The 15,000-nt window shown below is 41.0% G+C and overlaps 1 protein-coding gene across 35 annotated transcripts in view; it reads right to left on the bottom strand.

Annotated features, from left to right (window-relative positions):
• The window catches only part of LOC123499829 (calcium/calmodulin-dependent protein kinase type II delta chain-like), a 253,152-nt gene that overhangs the window by 94,122 nt on the left and 144,030 nt on the right, over positions 1 to 15,000 (bottom strand). For 29 of the 35 annotated variants that reach the window (XM_045248330.1, XM_045248336.1, XM_045248344.1 and 26 more), the window contains exon 4: positions 14,398 to 14,433. The exons of the other annotated variants lie outside the window; for them this stretch is intronic. In XM_045248330.1, coding sequence (XP_045104265.1) covers positions 14,398 to 14,433 — 36 coding nt within the window. The remainder of the gene's footprint in view (positions 1 to 14,397; positions 14,434 to 15,000) is intronic. 35 annotated transcript variants of the gene reach the window in all.

Here is a 15,000-nt window from a genome sequence, read left to right on the forward strand (position 1 = left end):
GCTTTTTGGTAAGTTCTGGAACAATATGATTTTAAGAATGCTTGCCTTTGTCTCCCTCTGCTGTGGTAAGGTTTAGAATACTCTGCTTCAGGTTTTCCATAATCCTTGGACCACTCAGTCTTCTGTGTCGGCGAGCTTTGGAACAGTTTGTCTTCCTTTGTTTCAGTAAGCTTAACAACAATATGTCTTGTGTTTTCGATAACCTTTGGAAGTTCTTTTTATATGATGATACACCTTGGAATAGTATGCCTCCTTTCTTTCTGTTTATATTTACCTTTGGAATAGCATGTCTGCAATTCTTTGTAAGCTTTGAAAGTCTTCATCCCGTTTTTGGTAAGCTGCAGAATAGCCTGGATTCAGCTTTTGATAAGTTTTGAACTCCGTTTTCTCTTTTTAGTAACTTTTTGAGCAACCTTTCTTTCTCTGTTTTAGTAAGCTCAAAAACACTCATCTGTTTTTCCGCTGAGATTCAAAACTAGGTATCTTATGTTTTTTGCTAAGGTCTACATACACTCTCCTGTTTTTATTTACGTTTCTTTTTTTTTTTTTCCGCCTCTCTTGCTTCACATCAGACCCTTTCAAGACGGGTGCGTCTAGACATCTCAGGAACTAAATTGAATACTGATTCTATTTTCTGGAACAACTACATTCCATTCTTTACTTTGGGTCTGTATTTGGTGGGCTTCACATCTCCCTTCTTCTACCCAGCGCTCATGTGTTTCTTTACGGGAGATATTTTTCTTTTCTTTTTATGTAAAGAGTTTTGATGTTTCCTTTCAAAGTGGTTTTGGTCAACTGTGTACCACATTAGACTCTGTAGTGCGGTTCGAGAGAAGGTTATTCACTATTTGCACATCACGCATCGATAAAGGTACGCATATTTTGTCTTTTGAGTGTGGTAGTGTTAGTAATGGTTAGATTTTTGATGATGGTGGAAATTATCATTTTGTTTTTGTTAACGTTCGTAACAATTCTCTTCTTGATTTTTGTTCATTATAGTCACAACAGCAACAATAACAATAGTAGTAGTAGTAGTAGTAGTAGTAGTAGTAGTAGTAGTAGTAGTAGTAGTAGTAACAATAACAACAACAATAATAATAATAATAATAATAATAACAATGACGTGCTTTCATCACTCTTAAAAACGCATCTGTTCATTCGCTGGAAAATCACTACCGAGGAATCTGATTGAAAAAAAAAAAAAAAAAAAAAAAAAAAAAATAATAATAATAATAATAATAAAAAAAAAAAGGAATTATAAAATGTGCTTCAAACCATTTCAGAATTAATCACATTTGCTACTTTTTTTCTTTCTTATTTTACCTTTTATCTTAACTTTCCCAGCATTCGTTTTCGTGGTTCAATCAAAGGACTTCTACGCTATCAACTATCTTTTTTTTTCTTCTTTTAATGGGCAAAGCGGACATTGGGGCGTGAATTATTAGACTGCTTTGCCACTGCTTGATAAGAAATAAAGGCAAGGGTAGAAAATGTTGCAGCAGAGTCAAATACAAAGGAAGGACTCAACAAAATACATAACCATTGCTTCCGGGCGTGGTTTCTTTCGTGTGTTTGATGTCTGAATACGCGACCACTGTTTTCAAGATGATTATTTTCCTAAGCTTCTATAGAGAGTCAGGAAACTAACAGCAAGACAGTGACAGGTCCACGAGGTCTTTCCACCATATACTTATGGCAGGTGTAATTAAAATGGAGGCACATCTCTCTATACGCGAATTTTCGAGTTAGTTTGGCAACTGGACTGCCATCTAGCGCTCGATTTTTTCAACTTGAACACTGCTCTCTCTCTCTCTCTCTCTCTCTCTCTCTGTGTGTGTGTGTGTGTGTGTGTGTGTGTGTGTGTGTGTGTGTGTGTGTGTGTGTGTAATTCACTGTTTGATCTGCTGCAGTCTCTGACGAGACAGCCAGACGTTACCCTACGGAACGAGCTCAGAGCTCATTATTTCCGATCTTGGGATAGGTCTGAGACCAGGCACACACCACACACCGGGTCAACAAGGTCACAACTCCTCGATTTACATCCCGTACCTACTCACTGCTAGGTGAACAGGGGCTACACGTGAAGGAGACACACCCAAATATCTCCACCAGGCCGGGGAATCGAACCCCGGTCATCTGGCTTGTGAAGCCAGCGCTCTAACCACTGAGCTACCGGGCCGTGTGTGTGTGTGTGTGTGTGTGTGTGTGTGTGTGTGTGTGTGTGTGTGTGTGTGTGTGTGTGTGTGTGTGTGTGTGTGTGTGTGTGTGTGTGTGTGTGTGTGTGTGTGTGTGTGTGTGTGTGTGTGTGTGTGTGTGTGAGGTTAAAAACTACTTTGGCTACTGCTCTACAATCTAAAGAGTACTTACTGTGCTTAATTAAAACTGAACAGCGCTTGTTTACAAAAGCGATGACCCCAATTTAAAACTATCATTAATATCTTTCGGAAAGGAACTCATACTTTCACTACAATAATTTTCAGGAAAATTCGTATCAATCAAAGATTTAACGATATAAACCTCAAGATTATAATTCTGTGAACCGATATGAACTGTTCATGGATACTGTGAAGGCCTCGTGACGCGCAGCACACCACATGACGTCAAACTGGTGTTCCCAGAAAGAGGTGATCTAGAAGTCACTCATATCCAAACATTACAAGCGACTTTGCATCCCCAAGAATTTTCCCATTATTCATAAGGTTACACGAAGTATTTTTGGAACCTTTGACTTGAAATTAGAGTACCTTACACACACACACACACACACACACACACACACACACACACACACACACACAGACCTTAGAGCTGACACACGCAATCCAAACATCGCTCCCTTACCACACACAAGACACACGGAATGTACGCCTCTAAGAAAACACGTCATTTTTCACACCTTATAACACGTCGCACACATTGCCGTAAATCACACACTAGTAATCTCTCTCTCTCTCTCTCTCTCTCTCTCTCTCTCTCTCTCTCTCTCTCATCTCCTTGGAGTGTTTCATGTTCAAGTTCAAAGTACTGTTGTTCTTTGGAGACAGCAAAGCTCAGAGAGAATGAAGCTTAACTGAACTAGAACAGAGAACTCATCAGAGAGAGAGAGAGAGAGAGAGAGAGAGAGAGAGAGAGAGAGAGAGAGAGAGAGAGAGAGAGAGAGAGAGAGAGAGAGGTGGGATTCTTTCTTAACAACTTCCATTTTCTTCTCAACATGGTGCTCTAACAAATTAGGTTTTAAAACTCGCTGGTAATTTTCTATGAGTCCTGATGAAAAGGAGGTGGCCAGTGGTGGCTAGGCGGGGAGCTGGGGAGAAAATGGAGGAAGGCATGGGAGAGAGGGACGTGAGAAGAGGGGGGGAGGAGAGAGTGAAGAGAATAGAATATGAGTAATGTAGAGAGGTAGGGATATAAATGAAGAAAAGAAAATAACAAATAATATAAAACGAGGAAGATGAGAAACAAACAAAAATACAGAGAGAGAGAGAGAGAGAGAGAGAGAGAGAGAGAGAGAGAGAGAGAGAGAGAGAGAGAGAGAGAGAGAGAGAGAGAGAGAGAGTATTACAAAAAAAGATAAAGAAAAAAGGAACGAAAGAAGAAATACAAGAAAAAAATGGAGTAAGAGTAGTAGCATATGTATTTTGAGCCATTAAAATGATTACCTGCAATCAAATTATTAAAAAAAAAAAGAAAAGAAAAATATAAAAAAAGGAAGCCAATGAAAGGAAATGAAAGAAAAGAATAAATAATGAACGAAACAAGTAAAGGAAGGAAGGAAGGAAGGAAGGAAGGAAGGAAGGAAGAACATGAACAAAGAATGAACAGAAAAGTAAAGAAAAGGAAATGAAAAAAAGAAAAATATAAGCAAAACAAACGAAAAGAATCAAATAAATAAAACACACACAAAAAAGAAAAAAAGATAAACAAGCACCTTTGAATCAGTCACACAATCACTCGGGGCAAACAATAATTCAGCCAATAATTATTTCTAACGATGGAGCGAAGCCTGGCGATAAACTCTAAGGGAAGAACTAATCACGTTTCACTAAGTCCTGACATCACATAACCTAAGTGCAGAGGAGGTAATAAGAAAGGGGACGAATACAGAGAAATGCAAATGAGTATAAAAGTATTAGCATTATGAGAAGAAGAGGAGGAGGAGGAGGAGGAGAAGGAGGAATACAAGGAAATCCGAATGAATACCAAGGATAAGTGTAAACAGCAGCAGACTTGTTGATCCGATGAAAGCTATTTGAGGGAGTAACAGGAATTTGGAGCAGGGGAGAGGAGAGGAGAGGAGAGGAGGAGAGGAAAGGAGGAAAGGAAAGAAAAGGAAAGAAAAAAAAGAAAACGAAAGAAAAGGAGAGGAGAGGAGAGGAGAGGAGAAGAAAGGAAAGGAAAGGAAAGGAGAAGAAAGGAAAGGAAAGGAAAGGAGAGAAGAGGAGAGGAGAAAAGAGAGGAGAGGAGGAAAAGAAAGGAAAGGAAAGGAAAGGAAAGGAGAGGAGAGGAGGAGGAGGATAAGGACGAGGACGAGGACATGTACAGAGGAAGAAAAAAGTAAAATATAGAACACCTTATAAAGTTAATAAAAAAAAAAAAAACACACACACACAGAGAGAGAGAGAGAGAGAGAGAGAGAGAGAGAGAGAGAGAGAGAGAGAGAGAGAGAGAGAGAGAGAGAGAGAGAGAGAGGATGAAATGAGAGTAGTTTAGTAGGTCGCACAAAAGCAAAAGAGGGGAAGAAAAAAGAACACATTTTAAAAAGAAGGAGGAGGAGGAGGAGGAGGAGGAGGAAAAACAGGGCAAGATAGAATGGGAATGAGCTAGCAAAGAATGAATGAGGAAAGAAAGAGGAAGAGATAGAGGAGGAAAAAAGAGGAGGGTCGAGTGTCTAGGATATACTGGGAGGAAGATGAGGAGGAGGAGGAGGAGGAGGAGGAGGAGGAGGAGGAGGAGGAGGAGGAGGAGGAGGAGGAGGAGGAGGAGGAGGAGGAGGAGGAAGAGGAGGCGTAATAATTCAGGGCAGGAGACGAAGACTGATCAATACAGGAAGAAGGTTCAGGTGTGTGTGAGGCGAGGTGAGGCAAGGAGCGCACGCACACACACACACACACACACACACACACACACACACACACACACACACACACACACACACACACACACACACACCTCCCTGTACCAGCTTCCTTTTGGGGCAACAGGTGTGCATCGGTCTCCAAGAATAACTGAACTAAATACAAGCCGGGGAAAGAACAGTGCTAAGAGACGATGCTGGAAATTCAGAAAAGTCGAACGGCGAGATCAAATGCTGGAAGGAAGTGAAGGATGGAAGAATAAGTCGGCAAAAACGAGAGAAGGAGAGAAGGAAAGGGAAGAGGGACAGGAGGAGAAAAATAATTAGGTATGAAGTAGAGATGCAGAGAAGGAAGGAAGAATAAGTAAGTCGAGTGGAAGGAAGAGGAAAAGATTAAATATAAATTACCTTGAAAAAAAAAATGTGTTATGGACAGAGAGAGAGAGAGAGAGAGAGAGAGAGAGAGAGAGAGAGAGAGAGAGAGAGAGAGAGAGAGAGAGAGAGAGAGAGAGAGAGAGAGAGAGAAACTAAAAGAACTATACGATACAAGAACAAAAATAAACTAAGATCGACCATTACCAGATGAGAGAGAGAGAGAGAGAGAGAGAGAGAGAGAGAGAGAGAGAGAGAGAGAGAGTGGGAGAGGGAAAGAAAGGTGCTAAGAATAAGAAGAGAGATGAAGGGGAAGGAGGCGTGTGTGATCTGGGCCTGGCAGGGCGGCGAGGAGTAACCACAAAGCCTCACCAGACGCCACTGTTCCGGGAAATTGGGTTTTTCTTAAGTCACCACCACCGTATTGAGAAAGACCAGTGCAGTAATTTCTCTCTCTCTATCCATTCCTTCTCCTCCTACTCCTTCTCCACTTCTCCTTTCTCTATCTCTAATCTTTTTTCTCTTTCTCTTCTTCCCCTTTCTATTTCCATATTTTCAACCTCGTGTCTTCCTCCTCTGTTCCTTTTTTTCTTTCCTTTATTTCATTTTCCCACCGTCTCTTTCACCTCTAACCTACTTTCCTCCTCCTCCTCCTCCTCCTCCTTCTCCATCTCTCATTACCTTTCCTCCTCTCTTTCTTCCTCTATCTCTAAGTTCGCTTCCTCCTCTTTCGTTCGTTTCTTTCTCCCATTATTCTTCCAACAATAACCTCATTTCCTTCACCTCTTCTTCGTTCTCCTTTTCCTCCTCCTTTACTTTCTTTTCTCTATCGCCTCCTTCGTTTTTATTCCTCCATCTCCTACTACGTTCTCTTCTTCTCCTCTCCTTTCCCTCCCTTCCTCCATTTATTCATCCATATCCTGCCTTGCTTTTTTCTTAGCTTTTTTTCCTCCTCCCTTCTTGTTTTTCATCCCTTTTCTTCCTTTGTCTCTTTGTTCCCTCACCTTCAATCTTGTTTCCTCTCCCTCCTCGTTCTCTTCTCTTTATTTCATTTTAGTATTTCATTTTCACCACCTCCTTTGCCTCCTTTTCTTTTTTTCTTTCCTTCTTTACTTCCTATCCTTTCCTCCTCCATCGTTTCGTCCCTCCACCTCATCTTCCTCTTCTTCCTCTTCCTTCTCCTCCTCCTCCTCCTCCTCCTCCTCTCCCTTCTTCTCCCGATACTACCAGTACCACCAACACTCATAGACCTTTTCTTATCGCCACCAATCTCTCTCTCTCTCTCTCTCTCTCTCTCTCTGAATACGAGAATTAATTTTTTTTCATATATGTTAAAGATAATCAAGAAATTCAAGGTAAGTTTCTTCTCGGTAATTGGAAAGAGAAATGAAAGAAGAAGAAAAAGAAGAAAAAGAAGATGATGATGATGATGATGATGATGATGATGATGATGATAATGATAATGATGATGATGATGGTAATGATGAAGATGAAGAAGAAGAAGAAGAAGAAGAAGAAGAAGAAGAAGAAGAAGAAGAAGAAGAAGAAGAAGAAGGAGGAGAAGAAGATGATGATGAAGAAGATGATGATGATGATGATGATGATGATGATGAAGATGAGAAGAAGAAGAAGAAGAAGAAGAAGAAGAAGAAGAAGAAGAAGAAGAAGAAGAAGACGAAGAAGATGATAAAGATGAAGAAGAAGAAGAAGAAGAAGAAGAAGAAGAAGAAGAAGAAGACACATAAAGTAAGAAACAAGAAATCTTCACAGCAATAAAGCGACTTTCACCTGCAGCTTCTCACATTCGCAAAGGTGTCAAGACAAAGGTGTGCGTTAATTACGGGGCTAATTAACTTAACCTTTGGCCCCAGGTAAAAATTTCTCGGGACCTTAATTAACAACGATCAGGAGAGAGAAAGAGAGACAGAGAATGAGAGAGAACTGCGTAACTATCTTCGTGCGAAATGTCCAACACGTGTATTTTGATCACCTAACCATTTCTCTATTTTTCTATTTATTTACGTCAGACGAGATTCCAAAAGTTTGATATTTTACGAGTTTTTTTTTTTCTGTTTTAAGTTCATTAAGATATTCTAAGCCCTATCGTGATTCCTCGGTTCAAATTATAAAGATTCTACACTCTCTCTCTCTCTCTCTCTCTCTCTCTCTCTCTCTCTCTCTCTCTCTCTCATCTTTTACATCGATCTTACTATATACTACTTATTTATTTATTTGCATTTCTATCGTTATTTTTCGTTCCTTTATTGTTTCTATTCTCTCTCTCTCTCTCTCTCTCTCTCTCTCTCTCTCTCTCTCTCTCTCTCTCTCTTTCTCTCCTTTTGTCGTCTGAATAATCTATCTCGCTCCAAAAATCCCGGAGGAAGGTAAAGTGTTCAGAACATTCCCACGCCAATGTGCAGCGTCGGTAGTTTTGGGGCAATTGATCCTCCACCAAAGCCCCACCACGCAGGCAGGACCTCATCTCCAGAGCCGCCTGGATAACTAATACTGAGGGGAGGTTAGCTGGAAATAATGTCGATGTAAAATAAATATATAAAGATAATGCAGATGATGAAATAGAACAAAACAAATATCGCCAACACCACCACCATGACCACCAATACTTTTACTATCACCACCACCACCACTACTACTACTACTACTACTACTACTACTACTATTACTACTACAACACCAACAACAATAACAACAAAAACAACAATAGCTACTACTACTACTACTACTGCTACTACCTACTGTTACTACTACTACTACTACTATTACTACTACTACTACTTACAACAACAACAATAAGACGAAGAGCATAAGAGAATATAAAAAGCATCCTTAGTCCTTGCATTTCAGGTTAAAAGAGAGAGAGAGAGAGAGAGAGAGAGAGAGAGAGAGAGAGAGAGAGAGAGAGAGAGAGAGAGAGAGAGAGAGAGAGAGAGACCAATCTGTAATATGGTGCAAATGACTGTTAATTTACGTATTCCAAGTAAACGATTTCTAAACTGACGCTGCCTCTCGTCCTCTTTCTTCTCCCCGTGGCATGTGACAGATTCATTAAACACTCCAATTCATACGCGCGATTTTGACTCGGTGATTACGAAAATAGTGTACAGTTTCCTCTACATTAATTTGCTGATCTACTGAAAGGATATAAGCAATAAAAAAACAAAAAACGCAAGAAAATTGTTGACTGTATCGATAATGAAATCTAAATCCACACGCGAAATCTTGACATGATAAGAAAATGTGAACTCCTCTCTACAGTGGGTCTATTAGTCTACTGGTGGCAAGTAGGTAGGGGACAATAAAGAAGTGCGTAGGTAGTGTAGTAGTGCAATGATAACTACTAAGTGAAATATGGATACATGCACAGAACAACAAGGACCTTAATTAAAGAAGAAGAAGAAGAAGAAGAAGAAGAAGAAGAAGAAGAAGAAGAAGAAGAAGAAGAAGAAGAAGAAGAGTAGGAGGAGATGGACGAAGATGGGAGAAAACATAAACAAGGACAAGATGAAAAGAAAAAAAAAAAAAAAAAAAAAAACTGTCTGTGTACCTCATTTCTCGCCACCTTCCCGAGTAAAGACTTTGCAACAAAGACGCAGCTCAACGAACTGTGACGATAGACCGAACTTTTCTCCCTTCCTTAAGAAACTCGACGAGAGAGAGAGAGAGAGAGAGAGAGAGAGAGAGAGAGAGAGAGAGAGAGAGAGAGAGAGAGAGAGATTCCAGTCGTGTTTTGGCCATAGAAACGCCACCTCGGAGGGAAACTAATTAAATCTTTGCGAATATTGGCGAAAGATTTGACGGCATGGCGACTGCAAAACTTTCTCTCATCTGATACCAGCTCGGCAGGTAATGCTCGGGGAGGAAGGAAGGGGGGTAGAGCGAGAGAAGCAGGCGCAGGTGTGGTGGATGGAGGTGTTAGTAAAAAATGTGTTGATCTGAGACGCAAGCAGGAAAAAAAATAAATGACTACAACTAGGAGAAAATCTTAATGGTTGGTAAAGTCAGCAGGATATGTGTTGATCTTAGGAGCAATAAAAATAGTAGAAAAATGAAGGTGTTAGCAGGAAATGTGATCTGAAGTACTAACAGCATAAAATAAAAGGTAATGATTCCAATTTGAGTGATATTATGAAACGCAATGGTTCTACTAAAGTGTTAAGGGAAGTGAGAAGGGACAGGGATGAGATGAAGACTGAAATGCCATGGAAGTGAGTTTAGTAAGGAAAGATTCTGATTCCATTGAAATATTTAATAAAAAAGTAAATGAACACCCCATGAATTGATCTAATCTCTTATTGAAACTCTAGTATTACGTCAAAAACTCCAATTTTCTATTTAGATTTTTTTTTTCTTACTTGACATCATCAATCCTTATTCTCTAATTTTTCCTTCATTATTTCCTTCAATTTCACTTCCTATCTTTCTCACGCACGTTAACTTACACAATCATCTTACCCCCCCACCCTCTCTCTCTCTCTCTCTCTCTCTGGGCCCCTTTACAGCAGCCACCCGCGTCACTAACAAGAACAAGAACAACAACAAGAAAATACTCGTTAGTCAGACTTCCACTGATGCTTACACCGAAATAATCACAGAAGCAGAACTAAACTTGCCGCGTTGCCTTCTCTGTACGGTATGGAAGTACTGGAGAGAGAGAGAGAGAGAGAGAGAGAGAGAGAGAGAGAGAGAGAGAGAGAGAGAGAGAGAGAGAGAGAGAGAGAGAGAGAGAGAGAGAGACAAGAATAGAATAAATAAAAAAGGGAAAACACGAAAAATCTATATACACAAACAAACACACACAAAAAATAAACACACAGGAAATCAATAACAAAGAAAAAAACGAAAACAACAACAACAATAACAACCGCGAATAATTACAATCATACTGAAGGAGAAAAAAAAAATAAATGTTTGAAAGAAGCCTACGGTGAATAGAGACCACATTTCACAAGCGTTTGGTGGTGGTGGTGGTAAAATTAGCGGTGCAGTGATGGAGTGTGTGTGCTTTGGAAGAGGCGGGAGTAATGGAGGCATGGAGTGAGGTAGAAGCAGGAAACGAGCGAGACGGATATGAGAGAGAGAGAGAGAGAGAGAGAGAGAGAGAGAGAGAGAGAGAGAGAGAGAGAGAGAGAGAGAGAGAGAGAGAGAGAGAGAGAGGTTACACAACACTCATTCCTTCGCCTGCCACACCTTCCACCTAGCGTTTACCCCTTCTTTCCTCTCCCTACTCTCCTTTCCTTCCCTATTTTCCTCTCCGCACTCTCCCCTTCCCTGCCCCGTGACGCGAGCAGGGCGTGGCGTAATGCTCGACGTGGAGTTTCCCAGCAGGCAGGTGTCCATTTGCCAAGGATACAAACTGCCTTACTACCAAACTTTTTCATTAATTCTGGCATTATTTTGTACACTTCGTAAGGCGGTGTTACAGTAGATTACTCTCTCTCTCTCTCTCTTGAAAAGGCATCCAGTCCCGTAGCATCAACTATGATAGTCTGTAGAAGAAAGGGACAAACTGGGAGGAGAGAGAGAGAGAGAGAGAGAGAGAGAGAGAGAGAGAGAGAGAGAGAGAGAGAGAGAGAGAGAGAGAGAGAGAGAGAGAGAGAGAGAGAGAGAGAGAGAGAGAGAGAGAGAGAGAGAGAATATGTGTGTGTGTGTGTGTGTGTGTGTGTGTGTGTGTGTGTGTGTGTGTGTGTGTGTGTGTGTGTGTGTGTGTGTGTGTGTGTGTGTGTGTGTGTGTGTTGCAACTTGAAGGAAGGTGTACGATGGAAGAGTAAGTGATGGAATAAACATTCTTAAATTCATTTCATCCATGCGAGCTGCTCCTCTTTCTACTTTTCATCTCCTCTACGTACTTTTTATTTCCTTCCTTTTCTTCTTCTTACTCCTCCTTCTCCTTTTCACCTTCTCTACATCCTATTCCTTCTTTTATCTATATTCTTCATTCGCATCGTCTTGAATTCCTTTCCCTTCTCTTCTATCCTACATCCATCAGTCTATGTTAGATAAGGAAGTTGATTACGTAAGAAGTAAGACGGCTGGGGTTATTCGTTCTTCCTTAAGGTTCTATTGTGATCCTCCTCCTCCTCCTCCTCCTCTTTCTTCATTACCTTAGGTCTCTGTGTTTCCTCTCACCACACACTCCCATACCAAGCTCCATTTCCCACACCAAAGTTTTCCCATCTGTTCTCTGCTCATGTACTTTGCTGACGACTCTCTCTCTCTCTCTCTCTCTCTCTCTCTCTCTCTCTCTCTCTCTCTCTCTCTCTCTCTCGCGGCATTTGTAGTAGATGAATAGAAGAGGAATCAAAGGTTAATATTATTATACCTTCATTGTTACCCTGCTGTGTGTGTGTGTGTGTGTGTGTGTGTGTGTGTGTGTGTGAGAGAGAGAGAGAGAGAGAGAGAGAGAGAGAGAGAGAGAGAGAGAGAGAGAGAGAGAGAGAGAGAGAGAGAGAGAGAGAGAGAGAGAGAGAGAGAGAGAAACGGTTATACAACAGTACGAGTGAGTGAGTGAGACGAGAGACCAAGACCGCATGACATCATAATATACAGCCGGTTTTTGGCTGGCTGATGATGTGTATGGCTGGCGAGGTGTGTGTATGTGTGTATGTATGCATGTATATATAAATCATAATACACAGAGATCAAGAAACAGTTATAAAGGTAATGACAATAGCAAATAACAATAATAATAATAACAATAATAAAAATAATAGCAATTTAAGACAGCTTAACTAATGGAGAAGTAAGAAAGGCACGTGTGACCAACTTCATCTACCTACCAGCGCCACCATTACAGAAAGCAACACCAAACCAACCTTAAGAATAATAATAGCAACAACAACAATAATAATAATTTTCACGGAGATGTAGGAGAAGAAAAATAACCTGGAAGAGAGAAAGGAATAAGAATTGAAATCTTAAAATTATTGATAAGTAGAATAAACTGGCAGAACAAGATGCAGTAATAATAATAATAAGAAGAAGAATGATGATAAAAAGATGAGGAACAGTGTAGTTGCAAGAGAAGCATTTTGAAAAGGGTATAAACTGTGTACATATATTTTGGCAGAGAGAGAGAGAGAGAGAGAGAGAGAGAGAGAGAGAGAGAGAGAGAGAGAGAGAGAGAGAGAGAGAGAGAGAGAGAGAATGAAATTTGCAGGGCATCTATCTATTGAAGCATCACAAGACATCCACAGCCACGTATCATAATGAAGAAGAAGAAGAAGAAGAAGAAGAAGAAGAAAAAGCTGTAAAGTAGTAGTAGTAGTAGTAGTAGTAGTAGTAGTAGTAGTAGTAGTAGTAGTAGTAGTAGTAAATGCATGTATAAAATTTAAATGCTCTCAGTCAGTCTCAAAATGTCACCAAGCTCTTCTTCGCCTATCTACTCGTCACTCACCACCAGAATTCATAGAAATGCAGTATACGTGAGACAAACCAAACCAACACCAAACACACTCACTTGACGGCGCAGCGCTCGGGAAAACTGGGCGGGACTTAAGAGATTCCAAAAATTCCGACTCTATCCGAAGTTAGAAATGAAAAAACTAAGACTGGAGGAGGAATCGTGTGCCTGGCAAGGAGGACGAGGAGGCGTAGGTGAAGTGCGTTATTGTACTGCACTGCCTTTCCACGGACTGAAGTGACGCTGAATATATACGTAATTAGTTAGAGAGAGAGAGAGAGAGAGAGAGAGAGAGAGAGAGAGAGAGAGAGAGAGAGAGAGAGAGAGAGAGAGAGAGAGAGAGAGAGAGAGAGAGAGAGAGAACGTTCATGATGGTAACGGAATCTCCTTCATAAATACGCAATGATAACGAAAGAACACTCCAGAAAAAGAAAATAATGAACGCGAACCTTTTCCGTCGAAGGAGAAAAAAAAGAGACAAACAGTAAGAATTAAAGATAAACCACAAATCATAAAAAAAAAAAAAAAGAGCGCGTAATACCATCACGACACCGTAACATAACAATGAAAAGGAGAAAATTTACCGAATTAGAAGAGAAAAAAAGAAGAGAATGCATCGTACAAGAAGACAATTAAAAGGAGAAGGTTAAGAGAGAAGATGAGGAAAATACGAGGAGGAGGAAAAGGCGCGTCATGAACTGGGAGACTGAAGGTCGTAAAAAAAAGGACTTAAATGCTCGAAATCTAAATACAGTAATGAGAGAGAGAGAGAGAGAGAGAGAGAGAGAGAGAGAGAGAGAGAGAGAGAGAGAGAGAGAGAGAGCGCAACAAATCAACATCCTTCGCAGTCGAATATATATACAAAAATTTTCTCGTAAAAAAAAAAGAAAAGAAAAAAGAAACCCGGACCGGCGAGCGATGACCATGACAGCTAAACATTAATGAAAAAAAGATGAACCCGGAAGAAAAATACATAAATGCAACGTAACTGGAAAATCCTTGTTAACCTTCCTTTTGCAGCTCGAAGTCCAGAAAATCCTCATCTACGTAGTCATCTTGAGAGAGAGAGAGAGAGAGAGAGAGAGAGAGAGAGAGAGAGAGAGAGAGAGAGAGAGTATATGCCCTGCCTAACTAGATCTCACGTTCCAGCTTCGGGCAAGAAAAAAAAAGAAAACACAAACGGCGCTAACTAAACTAGGTAATAACAACAAGAGAGATAACAATAACAATAACAATAATAATAATGAAAGTCTGTGTGTCTGCGTTACCAGTGAGGGTGGAGGGGCGTGGAGTGGAGTGGAGTGGAGTGGAGTGTGGGTGGAGGGGTGGAAGCCAAACCAACATGCAAAACAGCGGCAGTCAAATGGGATCAACTAAAAGGAAAAGAAGAGAGAGAGAAAAAAATAAAAGACTGTCTGCCAGAGGAGTAAAGATCGGCCAGACTGTTGATGTTTTGTCTTAGGAGTAATAGTGGCGACATGCGGCGAGCGGCGAGTCCTGTGAGTGCCTACAAGCGAGGGAAGGTACTCACCAATCAGCTCTGTTACATTGTAGCCGCTGGTGTCGGCTGCGGCGCGGGAGGGGGGGAGGGAAAAGGAAGGCACATTGTGGAGGTTTGACAGACACAACGGGGGATAGTAGTACATGATGAGATTTATGGCAGTACTATTTAGAGATGGACACCTCACCGCCCTCACCGTGCTTGTTCTGGTGTGGTGGTGGTGGTGGTGGTGGTGTGTGTGTGTGTGTGTGTGTGTGTGTGTGTGTGTGTGTGTGTGTGTGTGTGTGTGTGTGTGTACTTGTCAGGGGTGAGGTGTCCATGGTAAGGTGTCTGAAAGTTTAAGAGTGTGTGTGTGTGTGTGTGTGTGTGTGTGTGTGTGTGTGTGTGTGTGTGTGTGTGTGTGTGTGTGTGTGTGTGTGTGTGTGTGTAAGCGCGCGCGAGTGCCTGAGGTGCTCCCAGAGGGATGCGTGGCACCTGGCTGACGTGCTGCAGACTGCCTGGCTACCTGGGGCGTGACACACTGAGGAGAGACGCTTGCAGAGGAAAAAAGACAAATAAAAAAGACAAACACTCATAAAATATTCAAAAGAAAAAATCTAACTCCATTCATTATTTGCAAAACATTTTCTACGT

Source organism: Portunus trituberculatus, chromosome 50 (genome assembly GCF_017591435.1).
Source record: "Portunus trituberculatus isolate SZX2019 chromosome 50, ASM1759143v1, whole genome shotgun sequence".
Lineage (NCBI taxonomy): Eukaryota > Metazoa > Arthropoda > Malacostraca > Decapoda > Portunidae > Portunus > Portunus trituberculatus.